The sequence below is a fragment of the Suricata suricatta genome, chromosome 9 (assembly GCF_006229205.1).
Source record: "Suricata suricatta isolate VVHF042 chromosome 9, meerkat_22Aug2017_6uvM2_HiC, whole genome shotgun sequence".
Classification (NCBI taxonomy): domain Eukaryota; kingdom Metazoa; phylum Chordata; class Mammalia; order Carnivora; family Herpestidae; genus Suricata; species Suricata suricatta.
Genome location: NC_043708.1, coordinates 43,437,212 through 43,455,068, shown reverse-complemented (window position 1 = coordinate 43,455,068; position 17,857 = coordinate 43,437,212). Strand labels below are relative to the sequence as shown.

At 38.0% G+C, this 17,857-nt stretch overlaps 1 protein-coding gene across 1 annotated transcript in view; it reads left to right on the top strand.

Annotated features, from left to right (window-relative positions):
- The window catches only part of CGRRF1 (cell growth regulator with ring finger domain 1), a 29,584-nt gene extending 12,042 nt beyond the window's left edge, over window positions 1-17,542 (top strand). Inside the window, exons 2-6 of the mRNA XM_029950628.1 lie at window positions 1,874-2,013; window positions 9,133-9,310; window positions 9,463-9,610; window positions 15,751-15,858; window positions 16,081-17,542. Of these exons, the coding sequence (XP_029806488.1) occupies window positions 1,874-2,013; window positions 9,133-9,310; window positions 9,463-9,610; window positions 15,751-15,858; window positions 16,081-16,401 (895 nt within the window). The 3' untranslated portion in view covers window positions 16,402-17,542. The remainder of the gene's footprint in view (window positions 1-1,873; window positions 2,014-9,132; window positions 9,311-9,462; window positions 9,611-15,750; window positions 15,859-16,080) is intronic.
- The last annotated feature ends 315 nt before the right edge of the window (window positions 17,543-17,857 follow it).

Genomic DNA, 17,857 nt, shown 5'->3' with positions numbered 1-17,857 from the left:
AGAGGCTTGCTTTTCAGCTTTTTTAGGCAGGACCAGAGAAGCCTTATCTAACTGTTCTATAAAATGAAATTCATCTAGAGTGTAACTTTATTCCATGTGTTACTTTTATTGGTTTTCCCTTGGCATTTTATTTATTTGTGTGTTTTAAAATTTTGTTTTGCACCCTACATTTTAGTCGTAGTTCCCCCCCCCCCCCGCCGCTTTGTCATCACCCATGCTGACAACCATTTTACAGTTGTCTTCAGCTAGATTCTTAGATGCCCCCTAGTCAGGGACCAGGTCTTATAATGACATACTGATATTGATATTGGCCTAACTGGCTTCTAGATTCAAGTTATGAACCTGGCCCTGGCTCTTGAGTGGACAACCTGTGAGGTTCTGACTATGTGAAGGGTTACTGGCCACTGCCTGCTGCAGACTCAGGACCCATCAAACCACAGCATCAGCCTTACTCATTACTTTATACTGCTTTCCTTTTCAGAGCCATAAAGATTTGTCCTTGAATCCAACTAAGTCACTTTTTTCCAACATTTTATTATTAAAATTTTCAAACATACAGAAACCTTGAAAAAAATTACACAACGAACATACATATGCCTCACTTAGGTTCTACAGTCAACATTTTGCTATTGAGTCTTTCTTACTTATTTGTAATCTTATTTCTCGATCTCTTTAAAGTAAGTTGTTACTCTTTCCGTAAATACTAAAGCATTGCGTAGTATTGCATATTATTAGCTAGAGCTCACCATTTGTTTTTGTTGGTAGTTCCTTTTTTTTCTTTTGAAGTATATTTACACACAATGGAATGTATAAATCTTCAGTGTTCTAAAACACATCATCTATACAACTCATACCTCTACCAAGATACACAACATGACCGTTACCAGAGAAAGTTTCCTTATGCCCTTTCCTGGTCAGTCCATACACCTCCCTTGCCCCACCCCCACCCCCTGCCCCCACAGGCAACCATTGCCTTGTTTTTTTATGTCTACCATAGATTTGTTTTGCCTGCTCTAGAATTTTACACTATGGAATCATATAACATGTACTCCTTTGTATGAGGCTTCTTTTGCTCAGCATGTTGCTTTTGAGATTTATCCATGTGGCTGTAGCAATAATTTATTCCTTTCCATTGCTAAGTACTACTATTCCTTTGTTTAAACACACCACAGTTTGTTTACTCATTTCAGTGGGGTCTCTGGTGTCTCTGTTTATTTTTTATCTGTCACTGTTAAGTGTCTGGAGAGGAGAGAGTGTCAAAGTATATATTTAATGGTGCCATCTTAACCTAAAGTCATTTTATTATTTCTTTAATTAAGTAAACTTAGCTGCTTTCTAGTTTTATGAGGGATTGAGTTTGATCCCTTTCATTTTTCTTCTAGTCCATTTAGTATGCATTATCACATTTTTACATGAAATTTAGAAGTAGAAAATGTGTTATATAAATGAAGTACTATATTTGGTATTTAAAGGTTCTCTTGTCCCATTAATAATATCAAATAGTCTCCATATTAAATATGAATTAGTTTTTTGTGTCATATAAGAAGTTCAATAATTCTTATGTTTTTGCTGTTATATTAGGTACAGTGTATCTCTAATGACTGTACTACTATGTTACCAGCAGTAATATTAACAACAGAACGTTGTCTTCAAGAGTATGGCAGTTCAGCCAGCTGAACAATACATTGCAATTGTGTATGGGCCCTCTAATCCCTGAATTTTAGATTCATTCTATAATATCATATAAGTTGAGTAACAATCTTTTGTGATGCTTATGTTAAAAGGGATACTACTAAAGCACAGAATACTTCACATAGAACAATGTTTCAACATTTGCTAGAATTATGTATTATTATTATTATTTTTTCTTCAGGTTTGGTTGGGATGTTCCAGTAATTCTGAGAAATTCAGAAGAGACTCAGTTCAACACAAGAGTTTTCAAAAAGCAAATGAGACAAGTCAAGAATCCTTTTGGCTTAGAGATCACGAATCCATCTTCAGCTTCAATTACAAGTTGGTGACTATTTTCCAGAGATTTTTTTTTTCTTTCTTTCTATGCCCCTTTCTCAGCACTTTAATTTTCATTCTTTATTGCTTTCTCTTCTTTGGACTTAATAAGTATTTATTGAATACCTGTTTTGTTCTAGGAGCTATACTACATACTATAGACACAGAGACTAATTATTCACAAACCTTGCTCCTCAGGACCTTACCAGCTAGCAAACTGAGGCATTTGTGTGAGAAGAATAAAGTATCACAGATGTTACTTTAGAGAACACAGTTATCACAGAAGAGAAGTCTGTTAGGACACTGCCGTTTTCACGGGTCTTCAGTGCAGTGAAAAATGTATGGATGGTTTATTATAAGCACAGTTAGCTTAAGGTTGCTAACCTTCTGAAGAACAACTTTTCTTTTTATCTGAAATTATGGTATTTGGGGTATAAGTTACTTTGGTATAAAATGTTATTTTGGGAGATGGTAATAATAGATGATGTTTGTTTCTGTGCTTTTTGGAAAAGTAAATTTTAAGACTATCTGGGACTCACTGGAGTAAAAGATAGAGGGAAAGAAAAGAAAAAAACGAAAGGAAAGAAAGGGGGAGAGAGGGAGGAAGAAAAGAGGAGAGAGAGAGAAAGAGAAAGGGAGAGAGGGAGGAAGGAAGAAATGGATAAGTTTGCTGAGCAAAAGGAAGAGCCTCATAAAGAACGTGCTAAGTCTATCTTATTTTTCTTTTCTTTTTTTCCTTTTTTCCCCCCTTTTTTAGAGTAAGGTCTTGAAAGATAAGTAGGTGTTTATCTCATGGGGTTGGGAGAAATTCTAGGTAGAGGGAGAAGCATGAACAAAGCCCTGAGATAGAAACAGAATAATCGGTGAGAGAAGCAGTCCGTGGTTTGTTACGGAGAAAACGCGGCGTGGGGCAGGCACGAGAGAGGCACCGGGGACGGCTCCGGCTCTCTGCGGGGCCCTCCGTAGACAGAGTCTGTTACCAGGATAAAGAGTATAGGAGGGACAGCAGGTTTTGGAAGAGAGGTAATGAATTCAGTTTTGAACTTCTGGACTTTGAAATGCTTTTGTAGCCGTTAAGTCGAGATACAGGGTACAGTCTCATAGCTCTACAAGGATTTCCAGGCTGAGACCCTATCACCTTTTACGCTTGCTCACATTTCTGGTTTCTTGAAAACAAATAACCCCAGCCTTTCTCAGCTTCTTACCCCATTGCATCTCCTGTCCCCTTCTCTTCCCTTCCCAGCCAGGCTTCTCAAAACCGAGTTGCATTTGCCTTCCTCCCTTAGCCTGCTTCACTTTCCACAGATCAGTGCCGTCTGACTTTTGCCTGTATCCCTACCCTGAAATGGCTTTCCCCAAGGTCACTGATGACCACTTCTGCCCCCACCCCAAGCTCGCGCCCCGGCAGTCAGAAAATCCAGTGGACACTTTGTAGGCCTGAGTTAGCACCATCTCTGCAGGGTTTCACAGAGTTATCAGTCCGTCTTTCCTGACTCCCTGCTCCCTTGGCTTCTGTGACGCTTCCTGTGTAGCCGTCTTCCCGTCCATAACTTCCAGAATCCCTGGTCGAAAAGCAGCATGCTTAGTCAATAGGGATTATCACCTTAAGTAAATATTGATTTGTAATGAAAAAGTACCAAGTGCCTTAATCTTCCTTAGCTGTAAATACTGTACTGTTAGCCTATGAATTGAAGAGAACAAACGACCTGTTTTTTTCTTCCTCTAATGGTGGATAAGGGGTTCGTTCAGATATTTTTCACTTGGAAAAAGCATGTTTAAGATATGATACTGACTAAGTAAATACATAAATTTAAAAAAAGGGCACCCAGGTGGTTTAGTCAGTTAAGCATCTGACTCTTGATTTTGCCTCAGGTGGTGATCTCACCGTCGTGAGCCCCATGGGAGGCTCCCCGCTGGGCACAGAGCCTGCTTAAGGTTCTCTCCCTCTCCCTCTGCTCCGATCCTACTCACGTGTGTGCTCTTTCTCTCTCTCAAAAAAAAAAGGATATGACAGAAAATTAACCTGTTTAGAAAACATGCCTAATTAAAATGTACAGAACAGTTGTAGTTAGGTCAGGGGCGCCTGGGTGACTCAGTTGGTTAACCCTCTGACTCTTGGTTTTGGTTCAGGTCATGATCTCACAATTTGTGGGATCAAGCCCTGTGTTGGGCTCTGCGGTGACTGTCTAGAGCCTTCTTGGGATTCTCTCTTTCCTCCTCTCTGCCCTTCCCCTGCTTGCTCTCTCTCTCTAAATAAATAAACTCATAAAAATAAATAAATTTTTGAACAGTAGTTCAAACAGTGGTAGGTTGGTGACCTCTGACCTCTGTGGCCAGGCACTTGGACCTGCTTCAGGGTCATATCTCGGTCTTGAGCAAGACTCCTGATCCAAAAAGCTACCAGGACAAAGCTGTCCTTCCCACCAGGCAGTTCCATAAGCCTGGAAATACTAAAAAAAAAGTAAGAACTGATTAATTGCGATCAAGCAAACACACTTGTGAGCCAGAAAGTTTGAGGAAATCCATCAATTTTCCTTTCAGGCAGAAATAGTCCCCCTGTAAATGTTAGAAGCAAATGAAAAGATATCTAGTGAGTAGAAGACCTGTCAGCTGCCAACCAGCGACAACATCACCAAAGTACACAAAAAACTTTTTTGAAGTATGGATTTATAGCATGCTTCTTGAAGCATTTAGTTTTTAAAATACCAGTACCCATTATTGATTATCTGTCTTCTGTGGGGAAATAAGGAGAGGGATTTTGGTGGAATTATACTCAGCAGAATAGAATTCATTTGTATAAACTGTAGAACAGTGGGTATCTTTAAAGATGTCTAACAAGGACATTAAAATAATAATCTGGGCAATAATTGTGACATTTTAAAAGGTTATTTCATTGGATGTGTAGCTAGTTTAAAAATCCAGGTCCTTGGGGCACCTGGGTGGCTCAGTTGGTTGAGCATCCGACTTTGGCTCCGGGGTTTGCACTGACAGGAAGGAGTCTGCTTTGGATTCTCTGTCTCCCTCTCTCTCCACCCCTCCTTGGCTTGTGCTCTCTCTTTCTCTCAAAAATAAATAAACATTAAAAAAAAAACCACCCAGGTCCTTTTTCACCACTGTCCCCAAGGTGCTGGGCATGTAGGGGAGGGAAGGGGTCTATCTGGAGACCTGATTTACTTGAAAATGAATGAGAATCCGTTTTAATTTTAGTCGTTTAGCTCTCTTTACTATGGGTGGGTTGCTAGGATTTCTTTTGTTGTTACATGGTGATACTGTGTTTGGATTTACAGTGTTTCCATGTCCTCAGTGTAAAAGGTTTTATGGGTATGGTAGTTGAGTTGAATTCATTTGGGCCAGAAATTCTCCTGTCCCTTTGTAACAGCTTCCTTGTATTTTGGCTTATTTACTCTGTAGACAAAATGACACACATTGCATTTTGGGAGGAATTTGTGATCCTCTGTTCTCTCCAATGTAAAATTTTCATCTCCCAATACTCCAGTTTTTTACCCTCATGCATGATCACCTTGTATGGTAGTTCTTCTTAGGAATTCTCCTCAATAAAGCTTGTGGCTTTTCTGCTCTATTGTTTCTTCCTTTTGGAATGGCTTAGCTCATTGACTGTAGTCCTTGTTTTTTGCAAGGTTGTCTCTTATGCTGGGCTACGCAGGTTAGAGCAGGCTGAGAGAAATCACCGGCATGCTGCTTCGGTTAGTTTAGAGTTGGAGTTTTCTGCCTTAAGGCTGTGTTCCAAGTCTGCTATTACTGTTGATCTGAGATGGCATTGTGTTTGCATTGATCTTAGAAGACTCAGAAAATGTAAGGATGAGAACTGTCTGCAGAACAAGTGGGAAAAACTAAAGGAAGCACAGCTTTGCCCTAGGGGGATTTGAACTGACACCAGCTAGTGGGAATCAATACATTATCTTCTCAGTCTGTGTCATGGACAAGTTTAGGAAAGATTGTGGAGAGTAGAATTTATAGATTCTATTCTTCTTTCTCACAAACTTGTAATATTAATTTCAGAGACATACTCTGTTGAAATCTGCTTAGTATCCAGTTGTCAGTGGCTTCTGACACTCTCCACCTTTTAGTCAAGTATATGCAGTCTATAAACAAGTCTTTTACGCAGCTCTGAATCTCTGGAACTCTGATTCTTCTTACCCAGCAAATAAACTGTTACAAGTTTTAGGGCTTATCCTTCCACGGTGCTTTGTTAGTGTAAACACACACATGGATGTGGATGTCCCCTCCTGTGAGATAAACCGTACTATGCTATAAACTTTGCTCCACCTTGCTTTTATCGCTTAACAATATTTTCTAAACATCATTCCACAGTAGAATATACAGATATTTTATTATGCTTCAGGTTTTTTTAGGAGCTGCAAAGTACTTCATTATAGAGCATTCCGTATTTTATTCATTGAACCTCCTATCAATGGACATTTGGGGGGATTCCTGCATTTTGATACAACTAGTGCTCTGTACATACATCTTTTCACATTTTTCACATTTTTGCCAAGAATATTAAATCATTTCCTGGGTTCCTTTTTTTCTTTTTTCACTTTCTTTTATATGCCTTTTCTATTTTTTCCTTTCTTTAAAAAAATTTTTTTTATTGTTTATTCATTTTGGAGAGAGAAACAGTGCATTAGCAGGGGAGGGGCAGAGAGAGAGGAAGACACAGAATCTGAAGCAGGCTCCAGGCTCTGAGCTGTCAGCACAGAGCCCAGTGTGGGGCTTGAACTCACAAGCTGTGAGATCATGACCTGAGCTGAAGTTGGACACCTAACTGACTGAGCCACCCAGGAGCCCCTATTTTTCCCTTTCTTATCGACATCATCTTTTTTTTCCTTCATGTCCTCTGGTTCTGTTGTAACATAAAGAAAAGGATGTAGGATTTTATATATATATATTAACCTCAAACTTATAAATATTGTTATGTAACTATATAAATGGTATATATTAACATTGATATGTTTTACTATAATATATAAATGAATATAATATATACTAAACTTAATATATAAACATATACTTAAATGTGCATTGATGGAGTGCTTTTCCTCAGCTATTTAATAGCCAATTGAAAAATAATAGCTAATTAAATTTTCCTTTTTTTAAAGTTTATTTATTTATTTTGAGAGAGAGAGAGAGAGAGAGAGAGAGAGAGAGAGAGAGAATCCCAAGCAGGCTTTAACACTTAGTGCAGAGCCCAACACAGAGCTCAGTCTCACAACCGGGAGATCATGACCTGAGCCAAAATCAAGAGCCAGACACCTAACTGACCGAGCCACCCAGGTCCCCCCACATTTTCCACTCTTTAATTCATGCCTGATGATTGGAATCATATAAAACTTTAAAATCAAGTTCTGTTCCAATTACCTATGCAAAGTTCCTGACAATTAAATTTTTTTCCTAACTATGATTAGAAATTATCCTACACCACTGCTAGTATGCAAATCTGAGACTCTATGTACATACTACTAATTACTGAGAAGAGAAGTGAAAAACTCAAGTTTTGGTATCCTGTAGAGAATCTTATCTTTGTATATATCCTCCCAACACATATTCTTGATCTCCTTTTAAAAAATGCATAATGGGGCACCTGGGTGGCTCAGTTGTTGAGAGTCTGACTTCGGCTCAGGTCATGATCTTGTGGTTCATGAGTCCCAGCCCCACATCAGGCTTACTGCTGCCTGCCTGTCAGTGCAGAGTCTGCTTCGGATCCTCTGTACTCTCTCTTTGCCCCTCCCCAGCTTGTGCTTTGCCAAAAACAAATAAACATTAAACATAAGTAAATAAAAAATATCTAAAAATTATAAATAAAATAAAAATACATAATGAATGAATCAGAATTCCTATTAGCAAGCAACAGAAATGACCTCGATAAAAGGATACTAGGTAGTTTACAGAATTGCCAGTAGGTTTGAAGACCCAGTATCAGAGACCAAGGTTCTTCAGCCAGGAACAATGCTCCAAACCATGTACTTAAAAAAAATTTTTTTAATGTTTATTTTTGAGAGAGAGAGAGACAGAATGTCAGTGGTGGAGGGGCAGAGGGAGAGGGAGACACAAAATCTGAAGCAGCCTCCAGACTCTGAGCTGTCAGCACAGAGCTGACATGAGGCTCGAACTCCCTAACCGCAAGATCGTGACCAGAGACGAAGTTGGACACTTCATTGACTACCCAGGTTTCCCTCAAAACACGTACTTTGGATCTAGTAAGTCCACCACTGCCACTGAGCACCAGATACCGCAGTTTCCACTAACAGCTGTTGAAGACACTAGGTATTGCTGCCCTTGAACTTGATATTGCTGCAACTGCCATAAGCAAGGGTAAAAAATCATACAGGCGGCACACAGTAAGTCCTATGTGTTTAATAAATAGGTAAAAAATAATTTGTGGGTCTGCTTATAATTTATTTTCCCACTTAATCAGGTTTACTCAAATAATGTGGTTTTTTTATGCTGAAAGCAAACAAATGAATAAGGACATTGCTATTAAGGCCTTCATGTTTTGGAATCCCCACTCTTCCTAGGATATATTGCATGGGACATTGTGTGGCACAGTATATAGATATTAATGTTGTTAGTGTGTATATTAATATTAGTAAGGCTTGATTTCTTTTTCATATTTGTTCCTGTTACAGTGGTTATCTTGTGGACCATGAGTTACATGTGTCAACTTTCAGAGACAGCTCTGCTCTGAAAGTTGCATAATCCACTTTTGGAGACAGAGCTACTGTTCCTTGTAGTGAGGATTTTATATGCTATTAGAGTGGTAGGTTATCAATAGTGAACTATATTTCAGTTCCTACACTGTTTGTGAGAGAAGTCTTTAAGTCACACACACAAAATATTTGATCATTTCTAAGTATACATGTGTAAATAATAAAGAGTTTACTGATGGTACTTCAAAACTGTGTTGACGTGGAAGTTTTTATATCACTTGTTCAGGGACCAGGCCCTTCATTTACGGGCACATGCCCTTAAATGAGTTTCTTTTATGCCACCAACTTGGCCAGCATCCAAAAGGAAGCTTTTGTTATTCACTGTGTACCATTGTATTAGGAATTACATTAGGTAATTTTCTTCTCTTTGTCTTCTTTTCTTCTTTGTTTTCTACAGCTGGCATAACTTTGACAACAGATTGCCTTGAAGATAGTCTCCTTACATGCTATTGGGGGTGCAGCGTTCAAAAATTATATGGAGCTCTACAGAAGCACTTTTATTGCTTCCGAATAAGTACTCCGCAAGCACTGGAAGATGCTCTGTATAGTGAATATCTTTATCACGAACAGTACTTGTATCCTTTTATCTCATTCATCCATTAACAAAAGAACATTTTAGATATCAGACTTTTTACAGATAAAAAACTATTTGCTAAGTTACTGTTACCTTTGGTGTATTATTGTATTTTTAATTATAGTGGCAATTTACCTTTACATCTTCAAAAAGTATTAAAAAGGACAGCAAAGAAGAAATATACTGCCAGTTACCAAGAGATACTAAAATTGAAGACTTTGGTACAGTGCCCAGATCTCGCTATCCATTGGTAGCGCTGTTGACACTAGCTGATGAGAATGACCGAGAAATTTATGATATTGTAAGTAATTTTAAAATTCTGGGAACATTCCTTCAAATGATTTGGATGATGGGTCATCATTATTTGGCAAAGAGAAAAAGTTCTGTTTTCATTCTTGAGGATATACATTTGGCCCCGACACACTTTTCTTGAAAAAGGAATCCATGAGAAACATGGTTGTATGATTTTTATACATAGAACAGCTCCTTCAGAGTATGACTTTTTTTTTTCCATAGGAGTTACAAGAATATGATAATTACTTAGAAAACAAAAGTTACATTATAGTTGAATTAATTTTATTCTGTATTCCATATGTTTGCTAGATAAAGTCTTTCGGGAAGCATGTTTATTCTTAACATTTTTAACACTGAGTAAATAAGCATTGTAATCATCCACAGTGCTTGATTTTAAGACCGTATTGCCACCTTATTTCCTTCGTAGCCCCTACTGCACCTACATCCTGTATGTATTTGGTGCCTATATGTTCAGTAATTCTAGCAATCTCCATTTCTCATTATGTGCTAATTATTTCTTTAGTCTGGTAGTTTGTCCCTATTAAGAAGATAAAATCATCTTAGAGATCTAAGAGGACCTAAGCCCTGACATTCCTTTAAGTGTGGTAGAGTCTTATACAAGAAACACACTTTTGGTGAAATCCTTTCATGGTAAGAATGCCCTTATACACAATTTGCTACTTTTCTGAAATGCATGATATAGTTATAGTCATTAATAAAGATACGGTAACATTTTATGATGCTTTTAATATACACAGTGTATATGCTAACATTAGCTGATTTACTCCTTCCAACAACCTTGTGTGTTAGGACCAATATTCTTCTTATAAAGGCTGAAATAGAGTTTGAAGAAGAATCCCAGTCATAGAGGAAGAAATGGAACCAGGGCTTGATGTAATAAGCCTTTGTAGTCCTGTACCAAGGGCCTTTAAAAAAATTGTTTTTAAGGGATATCTCCTCAAAACAGGTGTACATTTTCTTGCATTTGGAAGGTACAGACCCTTATTATTGAGAAATCTAGACCCTGCTCATATGCAGTTTGGATTTTTAGTCTTACCAAATTGAAGTTCCACTGAACTGAAGTCAGTTTAGTTTTTCTAAATAAATCATACTAGTAGCAGTGTGTTTCCAGAACCTAATAAAATACAATGCTTAGAACACAATAGGTGCTCACTAAACTTGATGAGTGGGGGAAAAAGAAGCCATACCAAGCAATGTTAGCGAGCCTCATAGATCTTGACAGGAAGTCAGTTGAATGGCAGCAGCAGTGAGGAGTGGATAGGAGAGGTCCTTGGTTTCCTCCGCCTCTTCTCCCTCCCTCAACCTTTCCAGGCGAAGACAAATAAGAACCGTCAGGTTGGTGTTTCATATTTCCGGCCTCTGTTCTTTATCCTGCCCACCCCAGCAAGGGAACCCTTTTGTCACCACTGTGTCCCCCATGTCTTCTCTGCTCCTTTACTTCCTTCCTCTAATTCAGAACAGATAGGGTCAGATCTGTCACCTTCCTCCCATCTTCTTTGGTTTCTTTTCCCCTCACCGACGGTGCTATCTGGTTAAGGTACTCAGAGTCTTCTTTGTTTTCTAACTTTCTTCCTCAGTCTGAACAGAGGAGAGTGTGTATATGTTAAAACATATATAACTTAAAATTTACAGTTTTACTCACTTTCCAGTGTACAGGTCAATGGCATTATAAACAGGGAAACTTTGCTATCAGGTCCCTGATCCAACTGGAATGAAAATTATGTGGCCCAGCTGTACATGTGAGGAATCTGGCCCTCAGGGTTAATAGGCATTTCCTTTTTACCTTTTATTTGTTTATTTTTTCAATGTTTATTTATTTTGAGAGAGAGAGAGAGAGAGAGAGAATGCAAGCTGAGAAGGGACAGAGAGAGAATCCCAAGCAGGCTCCACACTGTCAGTGCACACTCTGATGTTGGAGCTTGAACTCACAAACCATGGGATAATGACCTGAGCTCAAATCAAGAGTCAGACCCTTAACCGACTGAGCCACCCAAGCACCCCGCTTTTCCTTTTAAAATCTTCCTGCCTGGGTCCTCCCCGGGGCTTTTCTTCTTATCAGGCTCCCTTTTTCCTATTAATCTTGCTTCTCATCTCTTAACTCTCAGATCAGGCCTCATATTGGAACTAAAGCATATTTGTTAGCATAGATTATATTAATGTTGTCTGTTCTTAATTTTAAAAGCAAACCAAGCATTGGGTTTTCAATATTTTATCTGGGGATAAGAATCTAAATTAGAAAAAAATATATATATATATAACTCTACCATTCCTATTGTAACAGTAAAAATTACATTTTGACAGTGTAGTCAGTTATTTTACATAGATTAAGGAAAGCAGGGGTTGTTATTGCAATATTTTGATTTTGAAATTTTTTTCATTTTTACTTAATTATATTAAATTTCTGTATTACTTAAATAATACATGTTTGTGGTAGGAAATAGAATTAGAAAATCTAGGTAAGCCTGAAGGAAAAAAGTATAATCACCTAATTGTATCATCCAAAGTTAACCACTCTGAATATTTGTATCTTTGAAGACCTTTATATATGTATTTTTAAACAAAAAGAGCATCAAGTTATATGTACTATTTTGTGACATGTTTTCATTTAGTATTTGGATGTCTTCTCTGAAGAAATGTCTATTCATGTCTTTTGCCCATTTCTTCACTGGATTATCTTTTGGGTGTTGAGTTTGATAAGTTCTTTATAGATTTTGGATACTAACCCTTTATCTGATATGTCGTTTGCAAATATCTTCTCCCATTCGTTCGGTTACCTTTTAGTTTTGTTGATTGTGTCCTTTGTTGTGCAGAAGCTTTTCATTTTGATGAGGTCCCAGTAGTTCATTTTTGCTTTTGTTTCCCTTGCCTCCGGAGATGTGTTGAGTAAGAAGTTGCTGCGGCCAAGGGCAAAGAGGTTTTTGCCTGCTTTCTCCTTGAGGATTTTGATGGCTTCCATTTAGGTCTATCATCCATTTTGAGCTTATTTTTGTGTATGGTATAAGGAAGTTCATTTTTCTGCATGTCACTGTCCAGTTTTCCCAGCACCACTTTCTGTAGAGACTATTTTTATTCCATTGAATATTCTTTTCTAGCAGTCTTCTTTAGAGCATGTATTTCCTGCCAGTACAGGTTCTAGTCTGGAGTCAGATACTCTTATTTGTCATGTATCTTTAACCTCTGTTAATCTAGAACTATTTTCGTAGCCTGTTTATCTTTTACAACATTAGTATTTTTTTGTTTTTAATGTTTATTTATTATTGAGATAGAGAGAAACAGAGCATGAGTCAGGGAGGGGCAGAGAGAGAGGGAGACACAGAATCCAAAGCAGGCTACAGGCTCTGAGCTGTCAGCACAGAGCCTGATGCGGGGCTCGAACCCACAAACTGTGAGATCATGACCTGAGCCAACACCTAACTGACTGAACCACCCAGGCGCCCCACAACATTATTATTTTTAAAAAATGTTTACTTATTTATTTTGAGAGAAAGAGAGAGAGAGAGAGCTCATGTATGCGTGGCATGGGATCTGAGGAATGTTTTAGGGAGGAAGGAAAAGGATCCCAAGCAGGCTCCACCCTGTCATTTCAGAGCCAGACATGGGGCTGGATCTCTTGAATCCTGAGGTCATGATCCCAGCCGAAACCAAGAGTCAGCTGTTCAACCAACTGAGCTACCTAGGTAACCTATGACATTAGCATTTTTGAAGAGTACAGTCACATACACCCTATTTGTAAACTAGTACGGTTCTCACTTTGTCTGATGTTTCATCGTGATTAGATTGGAGGTGTGCATTTTCAGCCAGTGTACTTGACAGGTGATGATGTGTGCTTTTCAGGGCGGTACCTTTCCAGGCATGGGCAGTTCTTTCCCCTCACTGGTGATGTTCATTTTGATCTCTTGGCAAAGTGTTACTTAATTTCTCCTCTGTTCCATTTTCCTCCTCCCTTGCAAATAGTAAGCAGTTGGGGGGAGGGCACTCTTAAGACCAGGCAGATATCCCCATCTTTATGAGAATTTCCCCCTGGATATAATATTCATTGATAATTCTTACCAGATTTTATCTTTACCATGATGGTTGCAAAAATGATTATTTTCCAACTTCAGCCCTTCGATCAGCCCTCAGTATTGTACTATAAGCAAGAAACCTCCCATTTATTTCTTTATTTATTATCCATGCAGCCTCAGGAATTCCTTTTTTCCCCCAGTGGTTTATAATTCATTACTGAATTTAATTATTTTGGTGCTCAGCTGCCTTCTCCTTACCTTCTGCCCAAAGATGTATAGTCAAACTCTGTGCCCATAAATTACTCAGATTAGTTCTCCTAATAATCAAAGCACTGCATACATTAGAGAAGGTGTACTCAGGTGTTGCCTCATCCCTTCCTCCTGTTCTTATACACCCCAGTTCTTACAGATAGCCACATTTGTCGTTTACTCACTTATCCTTCCTGTGTTTCTTATTGTAATGATGAGAAGATACACATGTATATATTTTTTTCTTATCTTCTCTTTCTTACTCAAAAGGTATCACACTTTATATACCAGACATGTTCCTGCTTTTTTTACATCCTAATATCTCCTGGAAGCCACTCCAGATCAGTTCCTAGACCTCTTCCTCACTTTGTTTTTTCACAGCTGCGTAGCACTCCATTGTGTGTAGGATGTGCAGGTACCACAGTTATTTAGCCAATCTCCTGTAGTTGGACATTCAGATAATTTCCAGTATTGTGCAATAACAAATAATCTTGCATTGAATAATCAAAGGGTAAGGGCATGTCATTTTGTTACATATTGCCAATTTCCCCTCTGTTGGGATTATACCCTTGGAGTTGTACCTTTTTTTTCCTTTTCTATACATTTCCCCCAGCAATATATGAGAGTAACTATTTTTCCATAGAGTATATTGACAAACATTTGAAATCTATTAATCTAATGAGTGAGAAGTGATATCTCAGTGAAGTTTGAATTTGTATTTTATCATGTTGTGAGTGAAATTGAAGCTCTTTTTTTTAAAGAGTTTATTTTGAGAGAGAGAGAGAAAGAGAGCTTGAGCATGAGTGGAGGAGGGGCAGAGAGAGGGACAGAGGGAATCTCCAGCAGATTCCGCACCATCAACATAGTACCTGACACGGGGCTCAAACTCAAACCATCAAGTCATGACCTGAAATCAAGAGTCATATGCTTAACCGGTTGATCCACAGGTGCCCCAAACATCTTGTGATATGGCTAAAGATCATGTTTATATCTTTGAGTGGATTGTCTGTTCGTGTCTTTTGCCCATTTTTTAATAGGATTTTTGGTCACTTTTTTTCAGTATTTAAAAGTTCTTCATAAATTAGGGATATTGTGAATATTTTATTCCAATTCTTCAGATGTCTTTTGACCTTGCCTATGGTGCTTTTTGTTATACAAGTTTTAAATTTTTATACAATCAAATGCATCTGCCTCTGAATTTGAGTCATAGTTAGGAAGTGCTTACATAGTTTGTTTTTCTTTTTTACAATTAGATTTCTTTTGGAGTTTATTTTTATGTGTGGTTATGAGAAATGCATCTAATTTTATATTTTTCCAAACAGCTATCCAGTTGTCCCAATACTTTTTATTAGAAAGACTATTTGCCTAGTGATTTGAGATGTCACCTTTATCGTATTTGTATAGAAAGGTGGGTCTGTTTCTGAACTGTTAGTTCTGTAATTCTGTTCTAGCCACCTGTCCATTCATGTGCCTGTACCATACCATTTTAATTTTAGAGGCTTTGTAGTATGTTTTAATGTCTGACTGGGCTCAATCCTCCGCACAGCTTTCTTTTCAGTATTTTCCTAGCTATTCTTAATGTATTATTTTTCCATATGAGAATTTTAGAGTTAACTCATATAACTATGAAAAAGCTCATTGGTATTTTTGTTGGGATTGCATTAAATATATAAGTTTGAGTATAACTAAAAGTAACTCTGGCAAAAATATTGCCAATATTGAAATATTATTCAGTAATTGATCCTTTTAGTGACTGTGATTTAAATAAATTATTGTAAGTTTTCCAATTTGTCAATCTTTTATTTTTATTTCATGTGCCTATGAAATAATGTAACGAGGTTAAGTACTGACTGGTATTCAATTTTTATTTTAGATTTCCATGGTGTCAGTAATTCATATTCCTGATAAGACTTATAAACTTCCCTGTAGAATATTATATCAATATCTACTCCTGGCTCAAGGTCAATTTCATGATCTTAAGGTAAGTACTCTGTCGTCTTTCTCTGTCCCTTTTGTTTGCAGAGTTTCAAAGAATGACCATTTATAAAGAGATGATGTTTTTCAGTTAGTCACAGAAGTTAGCTGTTACTTGCTGTTGGGTTTGCTAACTCACAAATTTTGAGCAGCACAAATTTTTAACTCCCAGATTTAAAGAGTAATTGTCATTTATGTTTATCCTTAAACTTGCTTCTTTGGTTTTCAGCAACTTTTCATGTCTGCAAATAGTAACTCCACTCCCTCCAGCAATTCCTCCCCAGAAGAAAAAAGCACAGACCAGAGTTTGCTGGAAAAGGCTGGACTGTCTGAAAGTGAGGTGGAGCCTCCTGAGGAGAGTAGCAAGGACTGTGTTGTTTGCCAGAACGGGACTGTGAACTGGGTGCTTCTGCCGTGTAGACACACGTGCTTGTGTGATGGCTGCGTTAGGTACTTTCAGCAGTGCCCGATGTGCAGGCAGTTTGTTCAGGAGTCATTTGCACTTTGCAGTCAAAAGGAGCAAGAGAAAGACAAACTGAAAGCTCTTTGAGAGTATGGTTCCAACCGAAAAGTACACTTTCCACTGAAGATGTAGAAATTTGTGTCCTTGGAATGAATCATACCATGGAATCTACAGTGTTGACCATCAGTGAAAATTCTATTTTTAACTTCACATTTGTATGGTACATGGATGATGAAAATTAATTCCTTCCTGTTCACTCTGATAACTACTAAAATGCCATCTGTGTTGGTACATAAAAATGCATTCAGTTCTTAAGGAGAATGTAAATATTTGGCCTTTTATCAGCCGGAGGACTTCATATAATGTTGATTAGGGAAATTCTGAAAAGCAATCCATCTAAAATTTGAGGAGGTAAATGTCTCAAGATTTCTGGATGTTCTGCCTTTGACATAATGTGGAGTGCGATTGGGGAAAAACTGAATTCTTCCTAAAATAATTGTATGTTCCTCATTTTATAAAGGAGTTGGAACGGGTTTCTAACTTTAAAGTTTTTCTGAAAATAACAGTTTTTATAAACATCCATGTAATGGTTTTTAATTTTCCTTATAGTCACATAAACACAAGTCTTAATTTTAATATAGCTTCTTAAATCATAAATGCAAGATACAATTTTTGACTGTGCTCAGTATATCATAGATTAAGATGGCACTCATCTGTAGGAGGCAGATATATGAAACCCGGACAATAAAATGTCTTGGCTTATTAAATTTACTGTCCAATAGATTAGGTCTGCAGGATGGGACCTATCAGGGAAGACCTGCGGGACTCACCATGCCTTACCTTAGACTTCCTCCTGCGCAGCAAATCCATCCAAAACCAGAGAGGTTTTGGAGCCAGGAAAACTGCTAAGAGAAACAAATAACTATTTTTTTCTAGTGTATTTTTATTCTGAATAAACCCATATCCTTCAGAGCAGCCACACGATAGGCAAAAAGCCCCAACCCCCATGTTTTCCAGGACGACAAAGAAGAAAAAGGTAAATCAGAACTTTCTGTGTCTTCAGGGGAAATTCAGTTCTCTAAGAAATTGGATCACAGCAAATAAACTGAACTTCAGGGAAATTTTCAAGACTTTATTACCCTGTTTGTATTAGAATAATGCCTTATCTTTGTATCAGTGTTTTTACATAATATCATTTCATTTTAATCAAATACAACACTCTGAAAAAGACATTACCCAGTCTCCATTATACGCACCAAATCAAACTTCTGTCTCTGTTCAATAGCTATGTACTAAATACTTTCTAGGGGCCAGATGCCTTTGGGGGTCTGAGCTGCAAAGAATCAGGCAAGACTTCTGACCTCAAAGTATTTGTGCCTCCAAGGAGCACTGATAGCATATCCCACCTCAGAAATTCCTCAGGCTCTGTTCCAACCACCGTACCACCGGAAGGAGGGCTGGCAAAGCTACCGCCTCGGCCGCAGTCAGCCAGCGACACTTTTTCTGGGAAACTCACTTTGGTGTAAACTGGGGAAATCCTCAG